The sequence below is a fragment of the Phoxinus phoxinus genome (assembly GCF_949152265.1).
Source record: "Phoxinus phoxinus genome assembly, chromosome: 13".
Taxonomy (NCBI): domain Eukaryota; kingdom Metazoa; phylum Chordata; class Actinopteri; order Cypriniformes; family Leuciscidae; genus Phoxinus; species Phoxinus phoxinus.
Genome location: NC_136888.1, coordinates 6,849,118 through 6,877,002, shown reverse-complemented (window position 1 = coordinate 6,877,002; position 27,885 = coordinate 6,849,118). Strand labels below are relative to the sequence as shown.

The 27,885-nt window shown below is 37.9% G+C and overlaps 1 protein-coding gene across 8 annotated transcripts in view; it reads right to left on the bottom strand.

The window, feature by feature from the left end:
- LOC307009106 (connector enhancer of kinase suppressor of ras 3-like) overlaps positions 1–20,019 on the bottom strand; it is an 80,864-nt gene extending 60,845 nt beyond the window's left edge. For all 8 annotated transcript variants that reach the window (XR_013799957.1, XR_013799958.1, XR_013799959.1 and 5 more), the window contains exon 1: positions 19,738–20,019. Coding sequence is in view for 4 of the 8 variants with exons in the window: in XM_079632553.1 (XP_079488679.1) it covers positions 19,738–19,789 (52 nt within the window). In the remaining 4 variants the exon portion in view is untranslated. The remainder of the gene's footprint in view (positions 1–19,737) is intronic.
- Between the last annotated feature and the right edge of the window lie 7,866 nt (positions 20,020–27,885).

Sequence of the window (27,885 nt, the reverse complement as noted above, 5' to 3'; positions counted from 1 at the left end):
ACAGATATTTTTCCGGGTTGCGTCTGAGAAGGGTGCGCTGTCCTTACACAGTACGAGAACGGCCTCTTAAGGACAAATACAAACTATCCCTGACGCCTCGTGGAGTTTGTTTTGACATGCGAGACTGCGCTACTCAGAGCGGGATAAACAGACAATGAAATGGTACGTATACAGTACACCACCGTACGGGTTTTAGTTTGTTTGACATTTTTACAGTATTGTTGATCATATAAAGACAGCCTTGGTGAGTATAAGATACTTCTAAAGTAAGATAGACAGCTACATAAGGTATTTAAGAACATTTCTCTAGAAACATGCTTCCTTCCTGGACACTGCAACAGGTGTGAGCTTTCAGACTATAAACAACACGTTGTTTCCACCTGCTAGAGTTTATACATGTGTGTGTCAAGCTGGTTAAACAATTGACATTTTGTTGTTTTTGCAAAGGGTCACCTATAATTACAGCAAGCCTATAACAGCTCAAAGGAAACTAATGTCAGCAGACTGGTTTAGCTGGATTCTTCAGGGATTCGTTATGCCTCGTTCAGTTTCTTTACGCGTAGATCTGTTTTGGAAATGTTGGTGTATTTCCTGCTTCCGTTTCCTTTTGATGTAAATCACATGAAATTCAGTTACAAGTAGGATTTGCTGACTTAGCAAAGGAACTTATGTCTGATTCTTGACATGTTGACAGGAGCATCCAACGCCCCCCACGGACACACAAAGCCCTCAGTCACCCGGGCCGCAGCGCCAGTGATGGACGGTGAAGGATGTTCCTGTGGGACGGGAGGGGGAAGGGTGTCCACTGTTCACCCAGTCAAAGGCACTACAGAGAGAGCAGCTGCAAGGGTCTGGCCCGATGCCCTCGGACTCAACGACTTGACAGCCCAGACAAAATCACTGACCTTAATATTCAATACACAGTCCACCTTCATTTAACTCTGGAAATCTCAAACAAAGTTGAGGCGACGCTATATCAGTGAATGTTACCTTGTAAAAAAAGAAAAAAAGTATACTTCTAAAATGAGAACTCATTGCGGAAATAATATACTTGGAAAATAATATACTTGTAAATGTTTTCAGACACTTAATTGCACGTTAGTTGCAATTAAAGGAAAATGTATTTAGTCTAACACACACACATATATATATATATATATATATATACAGTGCTATGCATAAGTTTAGACACCCATGCTAAAGTTGCCTAAAAAGAGGAATAAAAAATCATCTTTTGGAAATTTATCTTAATGCCTTAATTTAAAAAATGAGGAAAACTCCAACCTTTAAGGACACCAATTTTCTTTGTGAATGAATAATGTATCGTTAAAAAATAAATGTTCTTCCTTAAAATACAGGGTGCATAAGTTTGGACACCACTATGTTAAATTCCCATAGAGGCAGGCAGATTTTTATTTTTAAAGGCCAGTTACTTCATGGATCCAGGATACTCTGCATCCTGATAAAGTTCCCTTGGCCTTTGGGATTAAAATAGCCCCACATCATCACATATCCTTCACCATACCTGGACATTGGCATGGTTTTATTTCAGTTAGCCTAACATCTGGTTTGATTTGCATTGAGAGATGATCTTATGGAAAGTACTCCATGCCAATCTCTAGGTATGGTGAAGGCTATGTGATGATGTGGGGATATTTTAATCCCAAAAGCCAAGGGAACTTTATCAGGATGCAGAGTATCCTGGATCCATGAAGTAACTGGCCTTTAAAAATAAAAATCTGCCTGCCTCTATGGGAATTTAACATAGTGGTGTCCAAACTTATGCACCCTGTATTTTAAGGAAGAACATTTATTTCTTAACGATACATTATTCATTCACAAAGAAAATTGGTGTCCTTAAAGGTTGGATTTTTCCTATTTTTTTAAATTAAGGCATTAAGATAAATTTCCAAAAGATGATTTTTTATTCCTCTTTTTAGGCAACTTTAGCATGGGTGTCTAAACTTATGCATAGCACTGTATATATATATGTGTGTGTGTGTGTGTGTGTGTGTGTGTGTGTGTGTGTGTGTGTGTGTGTGTGTGTGTGTGTGTGTGTGTGTGTGTGTGTGTAAATAGTTGGGCTTTAGAGCATTTTTTGACCCAATTAAGTAGGACTTCAGTACAATTATGTTATTTCTTAATTACTTATTCTGTCTTTGATATATGGTTAAAACTTGCTGCTGAATGAGAAGCATTTATCATCAATTAAAATATACTTTTGTAATAATGAAGTTGTGCTTTATATAACATTGACTTTATGCTGTATTTGGTATCACTTTACAAGTGTTACAACTTTTCAGAAGTAAACATGATCTAACAATGAACAATACTTCTACAGTATTTATTAATCTTAGCTAATGTTAATCTTAACAGGTACTAATACATTTGTAAGATCAAAAGTGAATGCACTGTGAACAAACATGAAAATGTAAGTAGCATTAACAAATGTTAATGCTGTAATATATATATATATATATATATATATATATATATATATATACACACAGTTGACATGTATTAAATGTTTCTCTATTTCTACCTCACTCTTTCAACATTAAACTGAGATTCGACGCTGGAATTCACGCTCTGCTTCTGTGAATAGTAAACCTTGATTACTTTGACAACATTTGATTGGCAATCTCAATCATTTTGACATTGACGAGCACTGTTAATGTAACTTTCAAAACTTTTTGTCATCCTAACAACATACAGAGTGCTGCGTAATGGAAGATGTTAAGAAACAGTCATGAAATTGTACTCTTAAGTATTTCAGTGATGTTATATTATCTGTAAGCGGCAGTTTTTTTAAAATATACTTTTACGACTGGATGCTCACTACAAGTGGATATTCAATACAATTAAGCACACTTCTTTGTCATAAGAGTTAACAATGACAACAGACATGAACTGTCAGCGTTCCAGGGTTGATGATGCCAATACCAATGAAATCTCATACCAATGAAATCTCCTAAAAAAGGTAAATATTAACAAACATTAAACGTATATTAAACAATATTAAACATTTTTTTAAAGAAAATGGCACAGTCAATTAGGCAAACATATCTAGGCAAGTTTTTCAGCAGAAATAAAGAACAAAGAAGCTCAATTACAAAATTAAGAATGGTTTGTGTTGTACTTGTCTAACTACATACATACAATAACAGGTCTAGTAGGCTGCATTACACTGTAAGGAACTGTGTACATATTTCTACACATTCAGTTTCTACCTGATTACATTCACTTAAAAATATGGTATGATATCTACAATGCAGACCTATTATACCAGAGTGTACATTGTACATATATATACACATATAGACCTCAAAATAATTTAATTAAGAGAAAATAAGAGAGTTAATAAAAATGTATAATGAGAATGTTTGTGTCTGTGACCTCATGACAGAAGAAGCTGAAAAACGCAGTGAGCATGCGAGGCAGACAAACCTATGCTGCTCATTCACAGACACACAACACATGCAGACTGTAAAAAATGTGGCTGCGATTAGTTATAACAACTTAAAATTTGTTGAGATAACTTAAATATCCAACTTAACTAAACTAAACTTAATATTTTAAGTCAAGCATGAACACATTTTAAAGTTGAAACAATGTTGGATTTTAAGTTGCGATAAATAATCGCAGCCATTTTTTTTTACAGTGTACGTGTTTAAATGCACAGTATTATTTTTGCGGTTTAATCACAGACACTTTTTGCAACAAAGTGACACTTAACCACTGTGCCAATTTGTTTTTAAATTGGTCAAAATAATTTTGTTGGTTTGTTTTCAGGTTTATATTAAACTTTGAATAACATATTTCCAATGGGAAATTATTTATTAATGTGTTTTTACTAATCTGCTAGCTATCCATTAAAACGGTTCCATTTACACTTGGCCACATAAATGTGTCAACGCAAAACAAATATCTGTTTGTCACGGTTTTGTTCAAGTCATGTCTGCTTCCTTGTCTGTCATGTTATCCCTTGTAGTCATGTGACCCTGCCATATGTCTCGTCATGAGTTTATTGTCTGATTGTTTGATCATTGTTCACAGGTGTCCCTTGTCTGGTCGTTAGTCTTGTGTGTATTTAAGCCCTCATGTTTGCCTGTGTCTGTGTCAAGTATTGTTTCCTGTAATCCACTGTTTGGAAGTCTTTGTCCATGTCTTGTTTTCATGCCACGCCATGCTTTTTGTTTATTGTTATGCTTTGTTTTAATTAAAGCTGCACTTGGGTTCTCTTAAAACTTGCCTCCAGTGGACCCTCATTACACTGTTCTTCAATTCCTGAGCTATATGCAAATTAAATGTCTCACTAGTCTGAATGAAGACGACTGCGTTGAGCTTCAGGATGTGACACAAAAATTTCAGTTTTATTTGCGGCAAATTACACAAATTACATCTGTGGTGTTGGAGTTTTTTTTTTTTTTTTGGAGGAGAAAAATTTACATAGCCTATGTGCCTTCAACAACCCAGTGCATTTCCACTTTTTTCCAGTTTTGTCTGGAATGTGAAAGCACCTGATGTTGTTACGATCTGATCGCTATCTGATCAGAAAACGCACAAAGTGACGCATGAACAGTTTGCACATCACTGCCATTGTAATGTGTGTGGAATGTTTGATAGGACTCTAGGGACTGGTTTCACAGACAGGGCCTAGAGATTAAGCCAGGATTAGGCCTTAGTTAAATTAGGACATTGATAGCTTTTATAGACATGCCTAAAAACACATTACTGGCGAGCATCTGAGACAAAACAATGGCAGTAACATATTTTTAAGATAGGTCTGTGCAAGTTGCTTCAAGATAAGACAGCTCAAACACGCATTTTAGTCTCGGACTAGGTTTAAGTCTTGTCTGTGAAACCAGGCAAATATACTAAGTTGAATATCTTTGAAGAATGAAGGTCACACAACTATTTACTACGACTTTTTCCTTAATAAACTCATAATTACTATTTATTAATAGTTAGTAAGGTGCGTGCTTTCATTGACTTGTGCAGTTTATTCTCATGTTAAGAGTATGTATAGGTCCTAGCTAGTAAATAAAACAAGCTGTGTTACTATAGGGGCTTTCGCATTGGGTAGTTCTAGTAACTAGCCACCAGGGTGGTTCCCCAAGAACTAATGGTTCCCATAGGAACTTTTTTTTCTGCATTGCCAGGAACTCTGAAGTGACGTAAGACATGCTTGTTGTTGTGACTTTTATTTTGACGGCGTGGCGGACCTTTATTTTGACGGCACTGAGAACACCAGAGCCTGAGCACACCGTGCTCGCATTCTCCGTGTTCATTAGTTTACGATCTGTCTAACATGTTATTAGATAGCACTGTTATACATGGAAAGTAGACCGTATATGAAAAGGTATTAGCGTATGCCATGTGGTTGATATCCAGTGTTGCTAGCAGAGCAGAACTACATAATTATGTTTGACTTGGTCCCCTCAAAGTTGTGTAGGATTTTCTGCTCAGCGTAAAGGTTAAAATACCCATCTATCACTGTTTTCCATGTTCGTAGAGTTAGTTTGTGGAGTAAATATATAGGCTATAATCTCTGCGTTTACCGTACACAGCTTTTTTTTTTAATGTCGGTTGCTGGTGTTTTGCGTGCGTTCAGCCAATCAGCGTATACTAACGTCACGGATAGTTCCTATAGTGCTGGTTTAGCCCAATCTCTGAAGTAAGAGCTACATTAGTTCCTCCAAAAGGAGTTCCTTAGAACTAAAATCATACAATTCCTAGTTCCTACGGTGCGAACACGCCAAAATCCGAGTACTTCCGCCAATAGTTCTAGTAACCATGAAAAGGTTCCTCCAGTGCGAAAGCCCCTTTTGAGGAATGATTATCCCTAAATGTAGAGCTAGGCAGGTGCGAGGTTCTTTACCTAAATTAAATACATACACCTCTCTCCATAATGTTCACGTGTCAGCGAAAAAAAACATTTCAGAACTGATAATCGTGGTGAGAATCACACTGCAGAGCAAATGAGGGCCTTGGTGTTTTTTTTTGCCTTAGCCCTTTAAAAACCAAGTAGCCTACCTCAACTACACCAAGTTTTTCCCCCAACTGTTTCTTTTGTCTGAGTCTTGTTAAAGTATCATGTTTCTGATCAAAATTGGATCATTACACAGTTGGATTGGTCTAAAGTCATGTTTTTGCCGATCTCGTTCTTGCTAAGAGACTTTGATGTGATCACTGATAAACCCAACACCTTGTGCTCTGAAACTAAAACCTGCACATCTGTTCTGACGGGATGTGCCCCCAGAGCCAGCCCTTCCCCGAGAGTCTCATGGTGTAAGACTCGCTCACACAGGCTGTGGTTCTCAGGGGTTTGATTACATGAGAGAGAAAGCCCTTCCACCATCCAGAATGAAGGGCCTCCCATTGGGAGTCTGACCTCCCTCTCCACGCTAACTCTGTGCTTTCATACGCAGCGTGTACAATAGCCACTGCCACTGGAACTCGCTCTCTCGTTCTATTGAGATTTCCAGTAAACCTGAGGGGAATGAAGGAATGCCCATTGTTTCGGGGCGTTGACCCTTTGTGGGAATTCCACAATGGGGCTATCTCGATAGACATTTGTTATTGTGAAGGCAATAATTAGAAAAAAATCCTTTGTGTGCAAAACCTCTCATTAGACGCAACAACCAAATGTGTAAACCGAGCACAGCAGAGATATGATTCGTGTAAAAATAATAATAAATCAAACAAAACAGGCACGTGCTGTGTGGTTTTATTAGTCAAGATTTGTTACCTCCTCAAAAATTGTAGGACTTAGAAATTCTCAGTACAGGATTATTCCATAAACCCTGCTAATTTTTTATAATCATGATTTCATCTCCTGCTTTCTGCTCTTCCTATGGCTTCCTCTGTCAAGCTCTCAGGCTGATGGAAGACTTTTACACTGAAAAAAGATTTTGGTGTACTATTTACTATTTGCTAATATCAGAAAAAAGGATATCTTCTGACAGGATTTGGTAAAGAGACTGGATCCAATATTCCTGGCATGGAGATTTGATCTAACAAATAGTCACTTGTATTGATTGGAATACAGCAGCTCATATAGCAATCAATACTGTTAATCTGATTTGCAAATTCCCTAAAATCCAAATCCCAAACGAAAAGAAAGGCAATAGGATAGGGTTTTAAACCCCTCATTCTTGAAATGAGAGATACAAGAGAAAGAGAGACAGAAAGCTTTTAGAATGACAGGCATAAAGAAGATGCTCTGGGCCTGGGGCTTTTGCGATCATGTTTGTCATTTTAGATGAAAAGACAGGGTGGAAGAGAAACAAAAAAAGACCTTAAGGACGAACGGACAGGTTTTCTGAGGGTTTACAAACATCACCTCTCTCAGGATTAGCTGACAAGGAGGAGGGCTAGTTCTAGGTCAGTGAGTTTAAGAATCCACATATGTATTATGAAAATATGTATTAATAAATACTTGTTTATTAACAAGCTTGTTTCCACCGAGTGTTACGGTAAAGTACTGTACAGTATGTTACGCAATTATTTCCGTTGCGATTGAAGTTGTGAATGTTAACAAAATCCCGAACCACACCGTACCACTTTTTTGGGACCCTTCCGTTGGGGTAGCACAGTAGTCCGGTACCTAAAGGCTGGAACTAGACTCACTGTAGAACGCTGATTGGTTGACAGAGAATCGTCACTTTCACGTTTTTTTTCCTTGCAGCCTTTCCTTAAACAAAGCATGTCGTCTTCTTGTGACAAACAGCCACATGCAACTTGAAGTGTCAACTAGTCTCTCCCCTGTCACGGCCTCCCTCCCTTCCCGTTACCTCTGTACAGTACGACTAATGCTAAATGGTGCGATATTTAGTGTCCTTGTCCTCCCACGCCAGAGACCACGGTTCAAATGCCACTCAGAGCGGGTCGAGTTGGACCAGTTACACAAAGACATTCTTATTTGCCATAACTTCTGGAGAGAAAAAGCGCAAACACTAGACAAGGATGATACTTTCAAGTGCTCATGTTGACTGCCTCTGTTCACACACGCTACCAGAGTGCACTTTATAAGAACATGTGTTCAGCTATACACTTCTGATGCTAAGCATTTGCATCTAAACTGAAGTATATTTTGGGCTTACACCAGTCAGTACACTCAGCTTGTGAATGTGTCTAGTATTATTGGCCCCCGACCCCGGCCACTGTTTCACAGTCGAAGAAGAAACTGAAGAGATGGCACAACAACAAGCTACTGGAGAAGGCAAAAACAATTGATCCCCACATTGATGAGTGCTTATGCAGAGGAGGTTAGGATAATCCTGCAACTCTACCTCAAAAGAGTATGAAGACATTTTATTGGTCATAACTCCTGAAGAGAAATAGGACAGACACTGGACAAAGATGCATCTTTCTAGTGAGCAGGCGTTAACCACCTGTGCTTATGCATGCGTTCAAATGGAGTATACTTTGAAAGGCTTTGGATTTGGCTGTATGTCTATGCTAACCATGCACATAAAAAGTTATACTTAATGTGCTTAAGGTGATTGCCAGGACTGAGAATGGTGATTTCATTTAATCACTTCTTTAAAAATAATTATATGAATTAACATAATAATACAATGCAGGTGGTTTCACACATTCCACTTGTCTGCACACAGAAACTAGGTTTCTACCTGCCAGCCATTCATAGACAGGCCTGTAAGAGCCGCTCAGGGATCTCACACTTGCCAAAATCTCCTCATTAACTCCTTATACAGTAATTGTTGTGGCTGAACAGTGCAGACACTAGGGGATGAAAGTCAGTCTGAGAGACCTGTAATCAGAAGCAGATTTAAGAACAAAAAGGCATCTGTGACTGGATCTACCCTTACCAAACTCTGCCACATCATCTTCTGCCAAACCATAATTACTGGGACAAACCTTCCCATATCTTAACAACTGCTTTGTCACACCCTTATTTTAGCATAAAACATGCACTGGACCAATGGATAAGATCGTAATTATGAAATTCCTGCATTATATTTCAACTTGCTTGTTGCAAACAGATCCAATATAGACTGTAATCAGAGACAGAAGACAACCTAAACCTTTCCTCTGAGGAGAGAGGAATGTGTTGTAGATCTTCCTGCTGAAGGGGCCAAGACGCATTAATGAATCTTATAGGAATACTTACATCTTTGCTAATCCATGGTCGATGACATTATGGCGAGAGACTTCCTGTAGGATGCTCTGCACTTCTGTTTAGTTGTATTTAGCAAAACAAGATTAATTAGCGTGTCATAATAGTTACTGTACATAACTCAAAAATGTGTGTTACTACTATAAGCCCAAAACAACAGCTGTACACTCTAAAAAATGCTGGGTTGTTTTAACCCAATTTTGGGTCAAATATGGACAAACCCAAACATTGGATCAAAAAGGCAATTAAAAAATTTAACCCAATGGCTGGGTTTGTCCATATTTGACCCAAAATTGGGTTAAAACAACCCAGCATTTTTTACTATTTGGTGACTCCACTCCACAGTATTTTTAATAATAACATATTACATTATATTAAGTGTAATATAGGTTAAAAAAAGGGTTTTGTATAGTAGACTCATCGCAAAAACATTAAATAATAATAATTTAGGACAGGAAGACAGGAAGTATACCATATTAACATGTTTGCATGAGACTGGTTATCATCCCTGTCAAAGCAAAGTTATATTCAATCTCTCAGCTCATGTCATAAGTCAACCAGCTAAAAAGTAAAGCCTGTCACCTATGCTTGGTACTATCTTCCCAAGATACCAGGATGGGACACGTCATAACTGCATGTGCATGTGACCACACGTTTGTTGACCTTCTGCAAACTCGATCCACAGGAAATGTGTTGGTAACAAAATAAAGGAGAATTCATCAAGTGCTTTAACAAAATACAGACTTCAAATTTTCATTATTAACCTTCCCAGATTGGCCTGTTTCCATGTTCAGCATATTTCAAGCACTTAAGATTTTCATATTCAACTTGCAAATATTTTTGTAACATATTTTTGAATGTAGATGGATCATCACATTTTCTCACGCTACAGTCCTACAGTTTTGCCAGCAGCATTTGCATTCTTCTTAGACACATCACACTGATTTATAAAAAGGTCACTAGGGGAGGGCAATATGACCAAAATAAAATCTTTTTTTAGTACTTTTATTAATATATATGTGTGTGTGCTAATTAAAGAGACAATATTCTGGACTTTTACAAAGTCTTGATTTAGTTTTTGGGCTCTACTAGAATTATTTTTAATCTAGTGCTGTCAAAATAATTAATCACATCTAACATAAAAGTTTGTGTTTACATAATATATGTGTGTATTATATATTCTTAAATTTATATATATATATATATATATGTGTGTGTGTGTGTGTGTGTGTGTGTGTCTTTGAATATATAACAAACACAGACATACAGTATAATATGCATATATATGTAATAAAATAATATATATTATGTAAACAAACTTTTATATTAGATGCCATTAATCGATTTGACAACACTATTTTCATGCTTAAATGTAAAAAAACCACATTATTTTGCACATATTTTACAGTGTTGTAAAATACCTGTCTTCCCAGTCTGTCAGTAACGCTCTGGTGTGCGTTTTCCCAAAAGCATCGTTAGCCAACTATGTCCGCAAGTTCTGTCGTATCAGCAGTTCAGCGAGTCTGTGTTTCCCGAAACCATCGTTCCAACGAACATTCGCAAACAGCATCGCAGACTTGTGTGGTTGGAACGGCAGCTCTCGAACTGTGGTTAGAAACATAGTTTCTTGTTTGCATGACATGTGGACTCAATAAATCCTTATCTTGAGCCAAATAAGCAAGATGCCATTCAGTACAATCTATATTTTATTTAGGATACATACTTTTAGCTTGTCAAGAGATTTAAAGCGTCGTCTTTGAACAGTGTGCATGTGCGAGCATGCTCTACTTTGTAAGAACGAGCCTGTGACTGAATCTGGAAATAAAGCAATATAACGGAGAAAAATGAGAATTAGACCTCAGATGCCATGTCCATAATTTATAGCAAAACATCTAGCATTAATTCGATCTCAAATTGATTCATTAAAAGTAGTTATTACTCCACCACATGTGTGATTTCCTTAAGCAAATTGGTTGAACGACCAATTTGAGACAATACAGTTTTGGTAAACAGTCGTGACTAGCTAGTTGATTTCTTCAACGATGCATCGCACTATAGTAAAGCAGCGAGTTATGTCGTTCTACGGGAAACACGGTTCTTTAGCTGTTAAGTTCCAGAATCTATGAAGCCCCTCCTTCTGAAAAGCACAGTGTGTTGTGATTGGTCAACCACTTCAAGCGTGTTGAGGAAATCCCCCACCCTTTACCAGAACCGCGAGTTTCCACACACTACTAATGCAACACAACCAGGCCTCACCCCCTTATTTTGCGTATGCCGTGGGTGGGAATTATTTAAATGAGGAAATTTTGACGTGTTCATTTCGTCCCAAATGCAGAGGAAAACAAAAAAAAAACAAAAAAAAAACTAAAATCTCAACACTGCAAAGAAGGCGTTTCAGGGAGTTCAAAAACAGAGCGCACTGATATAGAGAAAAACACAATTTGGAGCGACCTTTTGCTTAGTAACTTTGCAGGCCTTTTTCATGCTCAAACACAAACATTACACCGAAGAATGTTGAAAATGTAAAAAAGCATATGGTCTTCTTTAAGTGCTTTGATCTGATATATGTCTGTTATTTTAGCTCTCTCCCATGAAAAAAAATGACACAAAAATGTCTTTAGACACAACAGTGTAACAAAGGAAAGATGTCTTCATTTACAAATCCATTGTAGTGCATAAATAAAGCACTCTGGGGACATATTGAATTTCACTGAAGTTGTGAAAGTTAACTCCTTGTACTTAAGTATAAAAATACAGTAAATCAGTACGGTATGGAAGTCTGAATAGATCCTGAATGAATACTGAGAGAATGGACAAATGATATTTTGGCTGATGTCTTTCAAAGCATGTGAAAGTTACTGCTGTGGATGAGTCACATGTACCAAGCTGTTCTCAGTCAATGACTAAACCCTGTGATGCTGTTACTCTCAGATCTCACACAAACACAAATCCCTCTGACTGACGCACAGGAGACTGATGTCAAGCATCTACATGTGAATATGACATGTTGGACTGGTCTTTCTGCAATATGCTGATTGTTCCTTAATAAAAGGTGTTGAAATAAAAATCAATTTTATGTCATGATCCTGACGTTAGAATGATTATATGCAAGTGTGCGATGAACAAAGACCCTTTAAATAAAGGTATGTTTTTTAGAGAAGGCGAGGGCAGGATTTCCCATGATGCCCTGATATAGTTCAGGCTCTTTGTCTGTGCATGCAGTAACACCCTTCCTCTGTTTACCCAATTGCAGGTGCTGGATGAGGGGTATTATAATGTGACCTTTACACCGTGCAATAGGAGGCTCAATTCTTTTGTGTTATTGCGAGCAGTGGAAACACTCCAGAGGAACATAAGCACTGTAAATCTGAACTGAACTTTTTTTTTTTTTTTTTTTTAACTGTTCTCAGATTAGTATAATTGTTATATTAGTATAGTTATAGTATAGTAAATCTACTGATTTAATATTTATGAACATACACTTTTGCATTATATTTCTATTGCTCATGCCATTTGTGCTACAGCTACATACATGAATGATAAAACAAATTGTGCGACTTGCTGAGGAAAAGTAAAAATCGAGGAATGAACTAGTGAAACGTCCTTTCGAAATAAAATCAGGATGAAACGAAGTTCGTTTTGAGTTTGTTCTGGGAGTTTGAAACGGCAAAGAACTTTCCGGAAAAGTAGCTGGTAATCAACTTTGAACTACCATTGGTCCGTAGTGATTACGTAATATGTAGGTGTGGCTCTGAGGCTCCGCCTTCTTTGATGTGGAAATCTTTCCAGGTTCTTATCTTCTGTTCAGTCTATCCAGGACACACTTTATTAAAGTAATTCTAAATGAATGAGACACTGACACTGATATTGCATGTTTAACACTGTAAAGATGTTAAAGCAATCTATTGTATAAAGTGCTAGGCCTATATCATTTAACGTGACGTGACTTGACTGGAGTGTCTAATTGCAGAGCTTGTACAAACATATCCACATCGCTATTAGTGCTGTGTTGAAAAAATCGATTCACCAATTCTAAATCGATTTTCATATTAATTTCTAAAGATCGATCCGTAACTCAGAGGATCGATTTAATAACAGGCCTACATTTTCCCCATAAACACACTGAGACACGGCGACCGGCGGCGCTGCTAATGCAGTTTCTCTGAATCCACTTGTTGACAAGAAAGGAGGAATGAATCGTTCACATAGCGCGTTTTTTGCGCGTGCAAATTCGTTCATGGTCGTTCATGGCAGGCGCGCCTCTGTTCATGGTTGCATAGCAACGGCAGACGCAAAGGGAAAGCACGCGCTTGTTGAGAGGAGAAAGCGGTGCAAACTCGTGCAAACTGCGCTCTCCATGATGACGAGGAAGTATCATCAAATAATTAATTGATTTCTAGCCCTTGCATTAGCTTTACTACTAGATATATTCATTGAGATGAGAAATAAAAAGCCGCCCTCTACAGCTATGATCAGCTGTTCGGCCGAGCTTTCCATGTTGTTACGGAAAGGCCGTAACAGGCTTGTTTTTGTCACATGACCTGTTGAGATGCATTGAAGTGCTTCTCACTGAATTTGCACGCGCATAAAACGCGAAATGTGAACGGCCCCTAAAGTGGTATCGTGTGCGGTTCGTTGTATCTAGTTTAAAAGGCCTTTTAAATATGAACGCAGTTTTGGATTAAATAAAAGGACAGTCAATTATGTCAAATAAAAACACGTTTTATCTCCTGTTTAGTTGGTAACACTACATTAAGACACCATTCATTAACATTGATGCCTTATCTAACATCAATACATTGAGTGAACAATACATTTTTACAACATTAATGTATGTTTGTGAATGTTATTTAATACAAACACTTGATTGTTCATGAACAGTTAAAACTTTTGATTTTAAAAATATAAGATCGGATCAGATCGGATCGAATCGAATCGAATAATGATAATCGATTCAAGATCTTGAGAATCGGAATCGAATCGATTCTTGAAATTTGAATCGATACCCAGCACTAATCGCTATGATCAGATGCTTTCTTAACGGCTGTTGTCACTGCTATTGTTCTATAGCTGTGCACATGCAGACGAGAACTGACACTGTGCAACCCTTTAGGGATTTTAGGCAACCAGTCTAACTATTGAAATGCAAGAACAAGCCACATTGGTTCTTGTGGAAGCTCAAATGTGCTTGCTTAATGTGTTCTCGCAAGTCAAGCTTCTTTTAGCATAATAGTGTGCATTTATGTTATGAAATCCTAAATTAAAGGTTTTCATATCAAATAACAGTGTCTTGGATAAAACTGCTAGATTCATATGGATTCAAAGTTTGGTAACACTTTATTTGGATAGTCCCTCCCTTTTGAACATTCTGTTGACTTTAAGTAACTTTGCAACTACATGCCTAACTCTCATTACAGTATTAGTAAATTGTCTGATTAATATCTGCTAAATCTTTTAAAAATCCTATTGTGATGCTCCTCCAACAGACTTTCTACTGACTATAAGTAACTTTGCAAGTACATGTCAACTTAGTCTAACCCGAACCCTACTAGTCTTCTAATACTTAACTAACAATATAATGAGAGTTAGTAGACATGCAGTGCAACGTTACTTATAGTCAACAGAATGTGTTAAAGGGACCATCAAAATAAAGTGAAACCCAAAGCTTTGGTAGAATGGACTTCCAATGGAAGGACTGAAATCTCTCGGGTTTCCTTAAAATATCTTAATTTGTGTTTCAAAGATGAACAAAAAAAGTCTTAAATGATTTGGAATGACATGAGGGTGAATAATTAATGACATGTTCATGAACACCTAATAAAGAGATTCTCTAAACAAGAACATAAGATGATCATCAAAATCTAACTTTGCCCAAAGCTTATTTCTATGCCTTTCATTGACGAACTTGTGTGTTTAATAGGCATTCCCTTTGTTCCAGAGGATTAGGCCTTTTGCAGCAACAAGCCCACAGTGTCCCGTCCAACTTTCTGCCTGGCTAGGCACTCATGGAGGGGCAGTGAACTGTGTGTGATGTGCTACCTGAGGTTGCATTTCCCACGTTGAGTTAAGCTACGTGTTTGTAGAGATCACTGCTCTTATTCTGGCTCTACTAAGCTACTGTGAGCTGGGAGATTTGCATTGGATTGCTCAGTTCTGAATGCAAAAGCCAGCAGGATCACGCCTGGTCACCTCAGTGCTGTTATAAACGGAGCATGGATTCATGCAAATATCAACGGATTGTCAAAGTGGGATCAAAGGTCTCTTGTGGAAATGTGGAGAGTACTGAAATGTCTCAGAAAAGATCATGCCATCAAATTTTGTATTGTATTATTTGCGTCTGCAACTCTGTGTTGTCTTTAAGATAAACAAACACTTCTATACTGGACGCTACATAAATGCAGTCCCATAAAATTAAAGAAGAGAACAGGAAATACCAGGCACCTCTTCCATTTAAACTTCAACAGAGTCTCCATTAAATATTTACGAGAATCTCATGAAGATGCCATATGGCGATAACAAGATCTAAGGGTTGACATATGGTGTTGTGGTGGATGGAAACCATTGGATTAAAACATTAATATAATGAACAGAACCTATGGAAAAGGTACACTTGTTGGTTCAGTGGCTCCTCACAGCACAGGTAGTCATCACAACTAATATATTGTTGTTGCCATTCAAGCTTACAGATCTGGCAATATTTGAAATAGTCACTGTAGAAGGATGTGCTGTTGCATGATAACTGTGTAGTGAAAAAGTAATCATACTTAGAGCAAAGAAAATATTTAAAAAATGTCAACCATGACCAGGTTGCAGTATCTTAACTGGTAAAAGAATATGACTGACACATCTATTAGATGTCATGCCTTGGTGGAAATCCACAAATATTTTACCACACAGGCTTTTTTGACAATGAGATCATTGTCAGAAGTTCCCCTTTAGTAAAGATATCCATAAAAACATCAACACACAATACAAACATATGGTTCAGAAACTTTCTGTTCAGAAACAGAAAGTTTATGCAGTCACATGATTGCATCTCTGCTACAACAGAAAAACAAAACAAAACATAAAAACACGTTTCTACGTTTAGCATTAGCTTCATTGGAGTGTATAATTTCAGCACCAAAATGAATTTGTCCCCCTGTATTAGCTGTCCTTAATTACTATGTACTTACGTCAAAAGAGGTACAATGTACTTATAGTGCTTATGTTGTACTGCAAAACATATTTGCTGCTATTGAGGTGGGAAAAGTGTAAGATAAGGGATAGGGCTGTGATCGATACATCGATACAACAATGTATCGCAACATACTTGTCGATACGAGTAAGAATACAGCTGCTTCTGTGTCGACTCCGCAGCACTAGACTACGCTTCATTTGAATACAATAACTGTTTAAAACAGAGTAAATGTGCTGAAATTAATGAATAGAATACCATATAAAGGCTAGAACTGGGGTTGCCTGATATTAAGAGACGTAATCAGAGATTCACTTGCGCAAAACCAAAATTTCTGAAAACACCGGTAAGCTTGCAGTTTAGCGATCTCCAGTTTGATATTCTATTCACAGATAAGTGTGATACATCAAGTCTGTGTTCATTATGGGCCTGAGAAAGAGAGAGAAATTGTGCATGAATGAATTCCCTTATTCTGTAGCAGCGTTTCTCTATTAACAGTAAAGCAGTGACTTTAATTGCTTCAAAAACAGTGATGTCACCAACTCCTTGTTGAGTTCAGTTGTGAAACTATTTTAGTGATAAACATTGCATGGCCGGCCGCGTCGAGAAGTTTCTGTGTTGCTGAATGTTTCTGTGCGTGCAGCACGATCTGTGTGAGTGACTGTCTGAATGTGTGTGTGTGAGCTATTAATGAGAAAGCGCATTTATCTAAATTAAATTATTATTATTAATTATCTGGTGGGGATTGCCCAATGTTAATATGAAACCAACGCCATTAACTATATTGTTACAGTGCACTTCATAATGAGGAGGGGAACTGCCTGCTCTTTATATAGTTCGCAATGGCCATATGCAGTGTTTAATAACAGCTGTTATACTCAATTCTGCTGAGGTGAAATTAAGTGCAGACCCACTTCTTGATATACATCATATTGTGGCCTCTGTATTGGATTACATATCGTATTGTTAGTTTGTTACCAATACACAGCCCTGGTTAGAGACGAGACAATACAATACAATAATCAGCATCTTGGATAACTGGTCACAATTAGTGTAGACCTTGAATGACTAGTTAGGACTAGTTCCTAAAAAAATGAGAAGTCTGTTATTATTTACACACCCACGTCACGTCAAAACCTAAAATTTCAAAACAGATTTTTTTTTTTAAATGAATGGGGTTTGAACCTTTCAATCTTCAAAAATGATGCAAGAACACCATAAATCAAGTCAATACGACTCAACACTTTAAATATTACAAGTATAATACAATACTGACATCGACTTTATAGCTCTCCCTGTGCATTTATAAAAGTTTGCATGAAAAGCGGCGAAGCCCAATTTTAATAGCTTTGAGTAGAATCATTGCGATGAATTAGCTAAACTGGATTATAAAAAATATTATTGAAAAAAAAAAATTTAATTCACAAATAATTTCGAATTCAGCTCATTGAGTACTTTCACTTTATTTAGGTTTTGTAACTTATTAATCTACAATAGTTTGAGAACTTTGTGAATTTTTTTGGAGGCTTCTGAAGTTTTGAACAAGAATGTAGGCACCCAGCTGTCGCTCAACAAGTGTGGGAGAAGAAGGGGAGGAATGAAACTCAATTCGTAAGTGAAATTATTCACAGCAGTTTTTGCATTCCATGAATATACTCAAGCAAAAGTTTTAAAGTCTTGCCATTTAACTTTTACTGTCTGTTCATGCATGTTTGTTTGCAAGAATGTGTGAGAAGGTAGGCTACTTTTCCCTGAATTTTGTATTTATTTAATGCAACTGACTCTTGTGAGCACAAAGAAATCTAATAATTTATAAATGAAGCAGCGCTGAGAAACAAGAGTCCCCACGTGGACCACTACAAACCTTTAAAGCCTTAGGCATTTCATTCAACAGATAACTGATGCTCTTGTTCTTTTTTGTCTGTATGTTTGCAATGTAGTAGGACCGTTTACACTATCATTGTATGTGCTCAAAGTCTATTTACATTTATTTCAGCGTCATTTGGCATAGCAGTTAAACACACCTGGTAACGAATTGTTGTTGGTTCAAACCCTGCAACGGTTGATCCATTAACTGTCACCATTGTGCCTTTAGCAAGTTATAACTCCAGGATACTGAGTCAGTACTGTCAGATAAAGGACTAATTAACTTGTGTCACTCAAATTAAGTCATTAATATAAGACAGTATTATTTGATAAAGTAATGCTCCAGTATGATTGTTTTTAAGTAGTTTGAGAGGCAAAAACATATTTTTTTTTACTGAGCCATATAAGTGTCAAGTAAAATTCTAAAAGATGTGCCAGAAAAAAAATTGCCTGTCTAAAAATCTAAACATATTTTATTTGAGGGAAACTTTAGGGACAAGTGAACCAATTGAACAACTGAACTACAAACCCCTCCCCCTCCTAAATCCTAAAGCATGTGTCAAACTTTTAAGACAGTAAAAACCACTGATATACCAGACACTTTTAATTTGAGTTCAACAAAATAATAATTATATTATTATTACTATAATTCACTAAAAGAGATTTGTTTAACTATTCAAAATTGGGACAGCTATATTTCCATATTTCCAATTCCAACCCGATCTCATGAATTTGTGCAATTTGATTAGTACAAACAACAAAACATTTTGACCCAACATGACCTTCAGTTTGATGTAAGCATTCTGTAAGTGTAAATGTAGCATACAAATAAGTTTGCCACCAATTCACCAAAACATAAGTAACAGTATAGCCTAGTAATGAGAGTGAGTGTTGCTATTTCTCTTAAAATTGCATGATGAATTGAGATTTTTACTCCAATTCATGCAAGGACAGGTGGTCTTTGAATCTTACATTATTACGACTTCACACAATTATTGTTACATTAATCTTTCCTGATTACACATGGACAAATACCACGACTGGTACTCGACTCGAATTCACATTCGACCGATCAGATTTGAATTTGACTGGCATTCATTTCAATTCGCAGCTACACAAGTTCTCAACACTGATGAATAGGCTTTTATGTGTCAATCATGTACACAAATGGCAGGGTAGCCTATAATTATCTTCTGGAAAAAAAGATGAACGGTTTGATAAATCTGTCTGTGGGAGTAAAATACTCCTGCATAACATGCGTGCAGAACAATCAAAAACGCGCAGTACTAGCCCACAGCGGGATGTTATTTCAATACATGTATTTGTTTTCTCTGCCACGCGACAGAACCATGAGTTTCTTTAAACATAGGAGTTTGTTTTGTTGGTGCTCGAACATTGCTGACACACTAATCTTGGTTTCGTCGAAAGTAGCCTACTACAGGTAAACAAAGCACACGTCCTAGATTCTTACACTGGCTATAGAGAGAGAGAGAGACCATTTAAACGACCACCAGCACACATATCATGCAAGAAATACAAATCTTAAACTCACCTCTCATCCAGTCAACAACCTGTTTTGGTGTCCACCTCGTTACTGGATCCATTGCTTTAAATTTTGGGTCCAGCCGATAGAGTCCTTCTCAAGAGCTGGAGATTAATACTAAAGTACGTGAGGCACCAGTGTGTGATCGGCACTGTGAAATGAGATCATTCTTTCAGGCTGTCCTCTAGAAATCCAGTAGTAAGCACGGCTCGCGAGATATCTCCATTTGAACCAGCTGATTCTCTCACATGGACTGAGCGCTCGGGAATCGGGATAAACTCACGAGGAAGCACATGTATCAGATTTCAGTGAGTGATCCTCCCCTCATCCGAACGGAGGAGGAGCAGCAGGGAGATCTGCTACCGAGGAGGCCCACTGTTATTCCTTATGTCTCCAGAGTTTGCTTTCATAAATAGGCTATATAACCTTTCAGTTAATCGTTAGCTTTCAAATTTAGGAATGCATGAGTCACATGTATAACATCGTTATAGTGATCAGACCAAAGGAATTTATTTGGGGGAGATTCCTTTGTAAAGTACCAAGCTTAGCCTATTTAATTGTTGAACTCTTTAGATAAAAATTGCATATATACTTTAACATTCCATTGCATTACATAGGAGCATATCAAACTAAGGGTCATCAATTGAAGCTATGGCTTTTTTCAGACCTAACTACTTTTCTGAGACATTTTTTTATAGCAATTTTACCTTAAGCAATACATCAAACTCATTCTTTGTAATTAATTAGTATGGACCCATTTTAACTAACTAAACACTGCATCAGAAAGTTGATGCTATGGGAACTCTCTTGCGTGACTGCATCTGAAGCACGTGGGAAATTACCATATTTTTCTGAATATAAGACAGACCTTTTCAAGATGTACCTTTTGGAAAAAGGTTTTATTTGAAAATAATTTTCATACTGCATATTTTTCATATTTTCATTTTTGTATTGAAAGTATAGTAAATACTGGTAAAATGTAGGCTACCAACAAAAACATTTTAAAATACGCTTTTTGCATTCCACAAAAATAACCTGTAGCCTATCTGAATTAAAAATAACAACAGGCTCTTCATCTCATAGTGAAAACCATGTAGTCTACCAAGATTTCTAGGTACCGTCTTAGGTTTTTAAAATCGTGTACGGGGGAAATATGGTCCCGTCACATGGCTCTTAGACGGCAAGTTTTTCTTTGACTGTTTGCATTTTGCATTTTTCTTTGACTGTTTGAGCTTGCGATATTCTAACATTACTGATTTTCACACTCGTTTTACACGTATTTGGCGCCACCAATTGTTACGGGGGTATTATTGACATGTAAACATTTAGACCCAGAATATAAGACAAACCAGTTTTTGTCTTACAATTTGGAACAATACATTACTCCAATCTCATTCGCGAAACGTAGTCCGTTTCCAGATGACGGCGCACCAGCAAGCTATAAAGGACGTCTGGACCAAACATAAGCTAGTAAGTGCTCTGTGTGAATCGTTTGTCTAATTTGGTGTTGTTTGTCCCTTATATTTTCCTGAAGAGAACGGCATGCAGAGTGTCGCTACTCGAACCCCATCTCAGAGAGACTGGGAGTCGAGGCAGCATTCCCAGCCAAAGTTCTCCCAGGGGCGGACAGATCCGAGGACCATCATCCTCTCGATGAAGGCTTCAGTCCTGTTGTCGCTGAGCTCAGGACTTCGAGGGCAGGCACCTCTGAAGAGAAGTGGCCCACATCTAGTTTTAGTGTGCCCACTTCTCCTCCCTGCCTTCGGGAGGCCGGTCTGCCAACCTCACCACCTTTGGTGTTTCGGGGCGCAGCGGTTTCCAATGAGTTTTTGGTCCAGTCTCTGCCGGGGAATGTTGCAGAACTGGGAAGCTCACTGAGAAGTATGTTCGGTTGTGCCCTGCCGGCAAGCCATTCCAGGGTACCTGGCATATACTGATTCCTCTTTCAGGCTATTTGGAAACATAGCAACTTCTGCCAAATGTGTCTCCATGGGTTTTGCAAATTATAGAAGCAGAGAGTCTCCTACTTGAGCCCACCCTCAGAGAGACTAGGGGTTGAGGCGGCACTCGCAGCTGAAGCCTTCTCAGGGGCAGATGGATCGGAGGACTGTCACCCTCTCAAGGAAGGGTTCTTGCAAAAAGTCCTGACGCCTCAGGGCTCAGGACTTTGAGGACAGACCCCTCCAAGAAGTAGTAGCCCACTCCAAGATTTTAGTGTGACAACTTCTTTTCGGTGCCTCCGTGAGGCCGGTCTACTAACCCCTCCACCTCTAGTGTTTCCGTTCGGTCTAGCCTTGCCACCTTGCACCTCCGCAAAATGCATGAATGCAATCAATTACATTTATCACTGATTTATTAGGTCAGTCTGGAAAGATGGCGGTTCAGCATCAAAGTGTCACCCTCGCTCACATAGATGCTTAGAGTTAAACTAAACTCCAAGCAGAACTCTCTCCATTACACTTTTAGGAGTGATATGGGACTTGACTACGATGTAGGCACATTTGTCTTAGGCTCATATCAATTCTCTCTGGTGTTGGCAATATCAGACTAACCGAAGTCATCACGGTAAAGCAGTTTCAGAGACTGTTGGGAGTGGGACATGAGACCATTTCAGTGGTGACTGAAGACTTTGGGGTTTTCCCTAAGGGGCAACCCATTTCGCATCATCTAGGTTACGTGCAGGCTTTCGAGGCAGGAGCTATGACCTAGGGAAGTGTTCACATCAGAGGAGACAGTGCACTGTCCGCTCTGGTTCTCCCACATGAATGCAGTTTACATTGGGGCTGGATGCCATGGTTCAGCCGTGACCGAGGCTACGACTGTACTCTTTTCCCCTGATCGCTCTGCTCCTGGGAGTTATAGAGATGGTTTGGCCCCTGTGGGGGATTAACTCGTCAACTCTGGTCTCTCAACTGAGGTTGTTTAGGCCATTCTTAACTGAATGCATAAAAGCAGAAACTCCTATTTTTTTTGGTGCAGAAAGTTGCCTAGTTGGTTCAGTGTTAAAGTTCCTTCAGGATCATCTTTGTGCTGGGTTTAACCGCATAAAGATGTAATCTGCATAAGACAGTCTCTGTTGTAGACGAGTGCAAACCCATTCAGTGTATGTTTTACATGTAAGTGAGTTGTCTATATACAGTCATGGCCAAAATTGTTGGCACCCCTGGTAAATATGATCAAAACTGGCTGTAAAAAATAAATCTGCATTGTTTATCTTTCATTCAAAAAATTGCCAAAATTCTAACCTTTAATTGAAGCAAGAGAATTGAAAGTGGGGCTAAATCACATTATGAAATAAATGTTTTTCTCCAAAACACGTTGGCCACAATTATTGGCACCCTTTTATTAAATACTTTTTGCAACCTTCTTTTGTCAAGATAACAGCTCTGAGTTTTCTCCTATAATGCCGGATGAGTTTGGAGAACACCTGACAAGAGATCAGAGACCATTCCTCCATACAGAATCTCTCCAGATCCTGCAGATTCCCAGATCCATGTTGGTGCTTCTTCTCTTCAGTTCAGCCTACTCATTTTCAATAGGGTTCAGGCCAGGACTGGGATGGCCATTGCAGATCTTGGTTTTGTGCTCAGTGACCCATTTTTGTTTTGATTTTGATATTTGTTTTTGGATCACTGTCCTGTTGGAAGATCCAAACATGGCCCATTATAAGATTTCTAGCACAGTCTGTTAGGTTTCGATTTTTTATCTGTTGGTATTTGATCCAGTCCATGATGCCATGTATCTGAACAAGATGTCCAGGACCTCTGGCAGAAAATTAGGCCCACAGCAGTAAAGATACAGCAGAGTATTTCATTTTACACATGGGGTACTTTTTTATCCCTGTGTGCACCAAACCCATCTTAAATGTTTGCTGCCAAAAAAGCTATTTTTTTGTTTCATCTTACCATAGAACCCATCCCGTTTGAAGTGCCAGTTGTGTCAGGTACTTTTCAAACGTTCTATGGACAGAGGAACCAAAAAAATAGCTTTTTTGGCAGCAAACACTTAAGATGGGTTTGGTGCACACAGGGATAAAAAAGTACCCCATGTGTAAAATGAAATACTCTGCTGTATCTTTACTGCTGTGGGCCTAATTTTCTGCCAGAGGTCCTGGACATCTTGTTCAGTTACATGGCATCATGGATTGGATCAAATACCAACAGATAAAAAATCGAAACCTAACAGCCGGGGCTAGAAATCTTATAACGGGCCATGTTTGGATCTTCCAACAGGACAGTGATCCAAAAACAAATATCAAAATCAAAACAAAAATGGGTCACTGAGCACAAAACCAAGATCTGCAATGGCCATCCCAGTCCCTGGCCTGAACCCTATAGAAAATGAGTGGGCTGAACTGAAGAGAAGAAGCACCAACATGGATCTGGGAATCTGCAGGATCTGGAGAGATTCTGTATGGAGGAATGGTCTCTGATCTCTTGTCAGGTGTTCTCCAAACTCATCCGGCATTATAGGAGAAAACTCAGAGCTGATATCTTGACAAAAGAAGGTTGCAAAAAGTATTTAATAAAAGGGTGCCAATAATTGTGGCCATCGTGTTTTGGAGAAAAACATTTATTTCATAATGTGATTTAGCCCCACTTTCAATTCTCTTGCTTCAATGAAAGGTTTGAATTTTGGCAATTTTTTTAATGAAAGATCAAAAGGATAAACAATGCAGATTTATTTTTTACAGCCAGTTTTGATCATATTTACCAGGGGTGCCAACATGGGCCATGGGCCACACTTTTGGCCATGACTGTAAATACCCTGTGTACACGTGCAAGTCTGCGTTTGAGTAATGTGTTGGTCACGTATAACCACTTCTCAAACTAGGAAAAAAAACAGGATGAGACTTCATTTTTTCCATGGGAAATTGATTGGATGGTTGTGGTTTGCTACTGGTCAGTCTGATGTGAGTGCGTTAGTAAACACGTCATCATGAGAAGAGATATCGCTGCAATGATGTGCACAGATAAACGTTAATAAATACTGTAATATTCCATAAAAAAATAAGAATTGGCTATTTTGATTTCATGGTGACTTTAAAGACACCTAATTTAGACAATTAATTTAAATTAAATTGTGTCTTAATACAATAAATATTCTAATACTTTTAAAGAAAAAGTTTAAGTAAAAAGTGAGTTCCTGCCTTCCATAACTAGAAGTTTTTTTGTTTTGTTTTTCTGAATCTTTTGTACTGCTTTAACATGTTAACTATATAATGACTATTCCCGACATATGATTCCAGTTGTGTAGTTATTGTTAATAATCTATGTAAATCTATAAATGTAAAATGTTGTCTTGGCAGTAATAAAATCAGTTTAAGCTGAAATACTAAAATACTAAAACTAACACTGAAATAAAAATGAATACAAATAAAGCTAATTAGAAATATCTATATAAAAAAAACTAATAAAAATGACAAAAGCTCATAAAACATTACTAAAAATTAAAATAAAAAAAGCTACTATAAAATATTAATAAATACTATAGCACTATTAATACTAAAATAACACTGAACTGAACATTGTAAACTTGTGGTAGTATGGTAAGTACATTTTAATTGTACCTCACTGCAGTGACTACATTTTTTAAATGATTATACCAGAAATACACCCAAGTGCACGAAAACCCATATTTCTGTGTGAGAATGCAATAAATCAGGGGACTTTGGACACTGGAATTCATGGCAGCATCATGATCATGTGGTGTGTAAGTTCTTATTGCCTGGAAACTCCCAGTTCTAGGGGGGATGAAACCAGTCTATGCTACAGTTTATAGACAAACATAAGACACTAGAGCTTCCTGCTTTCAGACGTTTTCAGACACACACTTCCTTCTAAACGAACCACTAAAACATTCAAAATAATTACAATCAGTCCTGCCCTAAAAACAAATCAACTTACTCAAGATCAGTGTTATTTTAGAATAAGTTATAGTGTAATAATATTTAATATTTTGTATTTGTTTGCGCATTTGGAACGACATGAGGGAGAGTAATTAATGATAGAAATTTCATTTTATGGTGAACTAACCCTTTAAAAGCTTTAAGATTTACATAAATGCAAGAATGTAACCCTCCACAAATCCACAACTAATCTGTCCTGAAACTAAAGCTATGAATGAACACTCAGAAGCCAAGAATGGTTTTACCACTGCTTTGTAAACTGTTTATTAGCTGTTTTGCTTTATAATCAAGCTATTTAAAATGGATACATGTTTAAAGTAACATTTGAGATCTCACTGGACAGAGAGGAGCACATGACAATAGCAGCAGCTCGCAGAATCACACAGGCATCATGAAACACTGTGATTCTTCACACATATGTTTGTTGATTCATAAAACAATTTACATTTAAGTCAAAAAGGCTACATAGTATAAGGTTACAATAATTTCTATTATTTATGCATGTAACCAGCAAAAATAAGATATATTGAGTACCAACATTTTATTTGTAAGTATTTCGTTTTGCCGTCATGTCCTGGTCTTCTGTTGCACAGGGACAGGGGCATGAACAGGTGACAAAAGAAAAAAAACACAGTGAACCCTGTATATACCGTGTCAGATCCTGAATCAAGAGCCAGATATACTAACAAACCCTCTTTTGGCATTAAAAAAACGACTGTCAGGATCTACTAAGGGCACGTAGTGAAACATTTGTGCTGAAAAGTTGTTAGAAGGTTATTTTTGCGGCTGACCTTATTGCATATGCATTTGTAGGAGTTTCAGACGCTCTTTCAGACGCAGTATTTATGGGAGGAGAGTATTTAAAGGAGAACTTGGCATCTTTTTTAACTTAATAAAACGGTCTAGAAAGCATTTGGATTGTTAAACAACCTGTTCTGGTGATATTGGCGACTTTCCCCGCTCCCCCCAGCGTTCCCAGGCGGAAAACCAACCTTGCAACTTTGGAGCGAGAAACACAAACTGCTTTACGGCAATACGACATAAACACACACGCCCCCCCCTCAATACTAGCTAGTACAAGCAACGATGAATCACTCTCATTTACCTGCGAAACGACAAAAAAGCCGTTTATCGGTGGAGGAGGTGAAGGAGAGGAAAACACTTTTTGACCGTGCGAGGGACCGCACAAGAGTTAAAGGGTTAGTTCACCCAAAAATGAAAATAATGTCATTAATGACTCACCCTCATGTCGTTCTAAGCCCGTAAGACCTCCGTTCATCTTCGGAACACAGTTTAAGATATTTTAGATTTAGTCCGAGAGATTTCTGTCCCTCCATTGAAGCTGTATATACAGTATACTGTCCGTGTCCATAAAGGTAATATAAACATCATCAAAGTAGTCCATGTGACATCAGTGGGTTAGTTAGAAGTTTTTGAAGCATCGAAAATACTTTTTGGTCCAAAAATAACACAAAATAAGACTTTATTACGCATTGTATTCTCTCCCGGGTCTGTTGTCAATCCTTCACAGTTACGCTGATGGCGTAAGACGCTGATGACGTGTTATCTGGTGCGCCCGAGCTTCGTTTACAGTCTGAGGGAAACGCACGCTGTAAAAGTGTCTCATCCGCGACATGCACATTTACGCACCATTAAAAAAATGATATCCACGCAAACAATGTAGAATAGCTTGAATATAGCGTGCGTCTCCCTCAGACTGTAAACGAAGCTCGGGCGCACCAGATAACACGTCATCAGCGTCTTCCGTCAGCAGCGTCACTGCGGAGTCCTGAACGCAGATTCACAACAGACCCGGGAGAGAATACAATGCTGAATAAAGTCTTATTTTGTGTTATTTTTGGACCAAAAAGTATTTTCGATGCTTCAAAAACTTCTAACTAACCCACTGATGTCACATGGACTACTTTGATGATGTTTATATTACCTTTATGGACATCGACAGTATACTGTATATACAGCTTCAATGGAGGGACAGAAATCTCTCGGACTAAATCTAAAATATCTTAAACTGTGTTCCGAAGATGAACGGAGGTCTTACGGGCTTAGAACGACATGAGGGTAAGTCATTAATGACATTATTTTCATTTTTGGGTGAACTAACCCTTTAATATTGGTCGAGCGTTCACTAAGTGGCGAGAGCTAAAAGATAGTGAACAATGCAAAACAGATGCTGACCTGGCGTTTCTACTAATGCAATTGTAAGTACGTCTTTGTTATCATTATTCCTT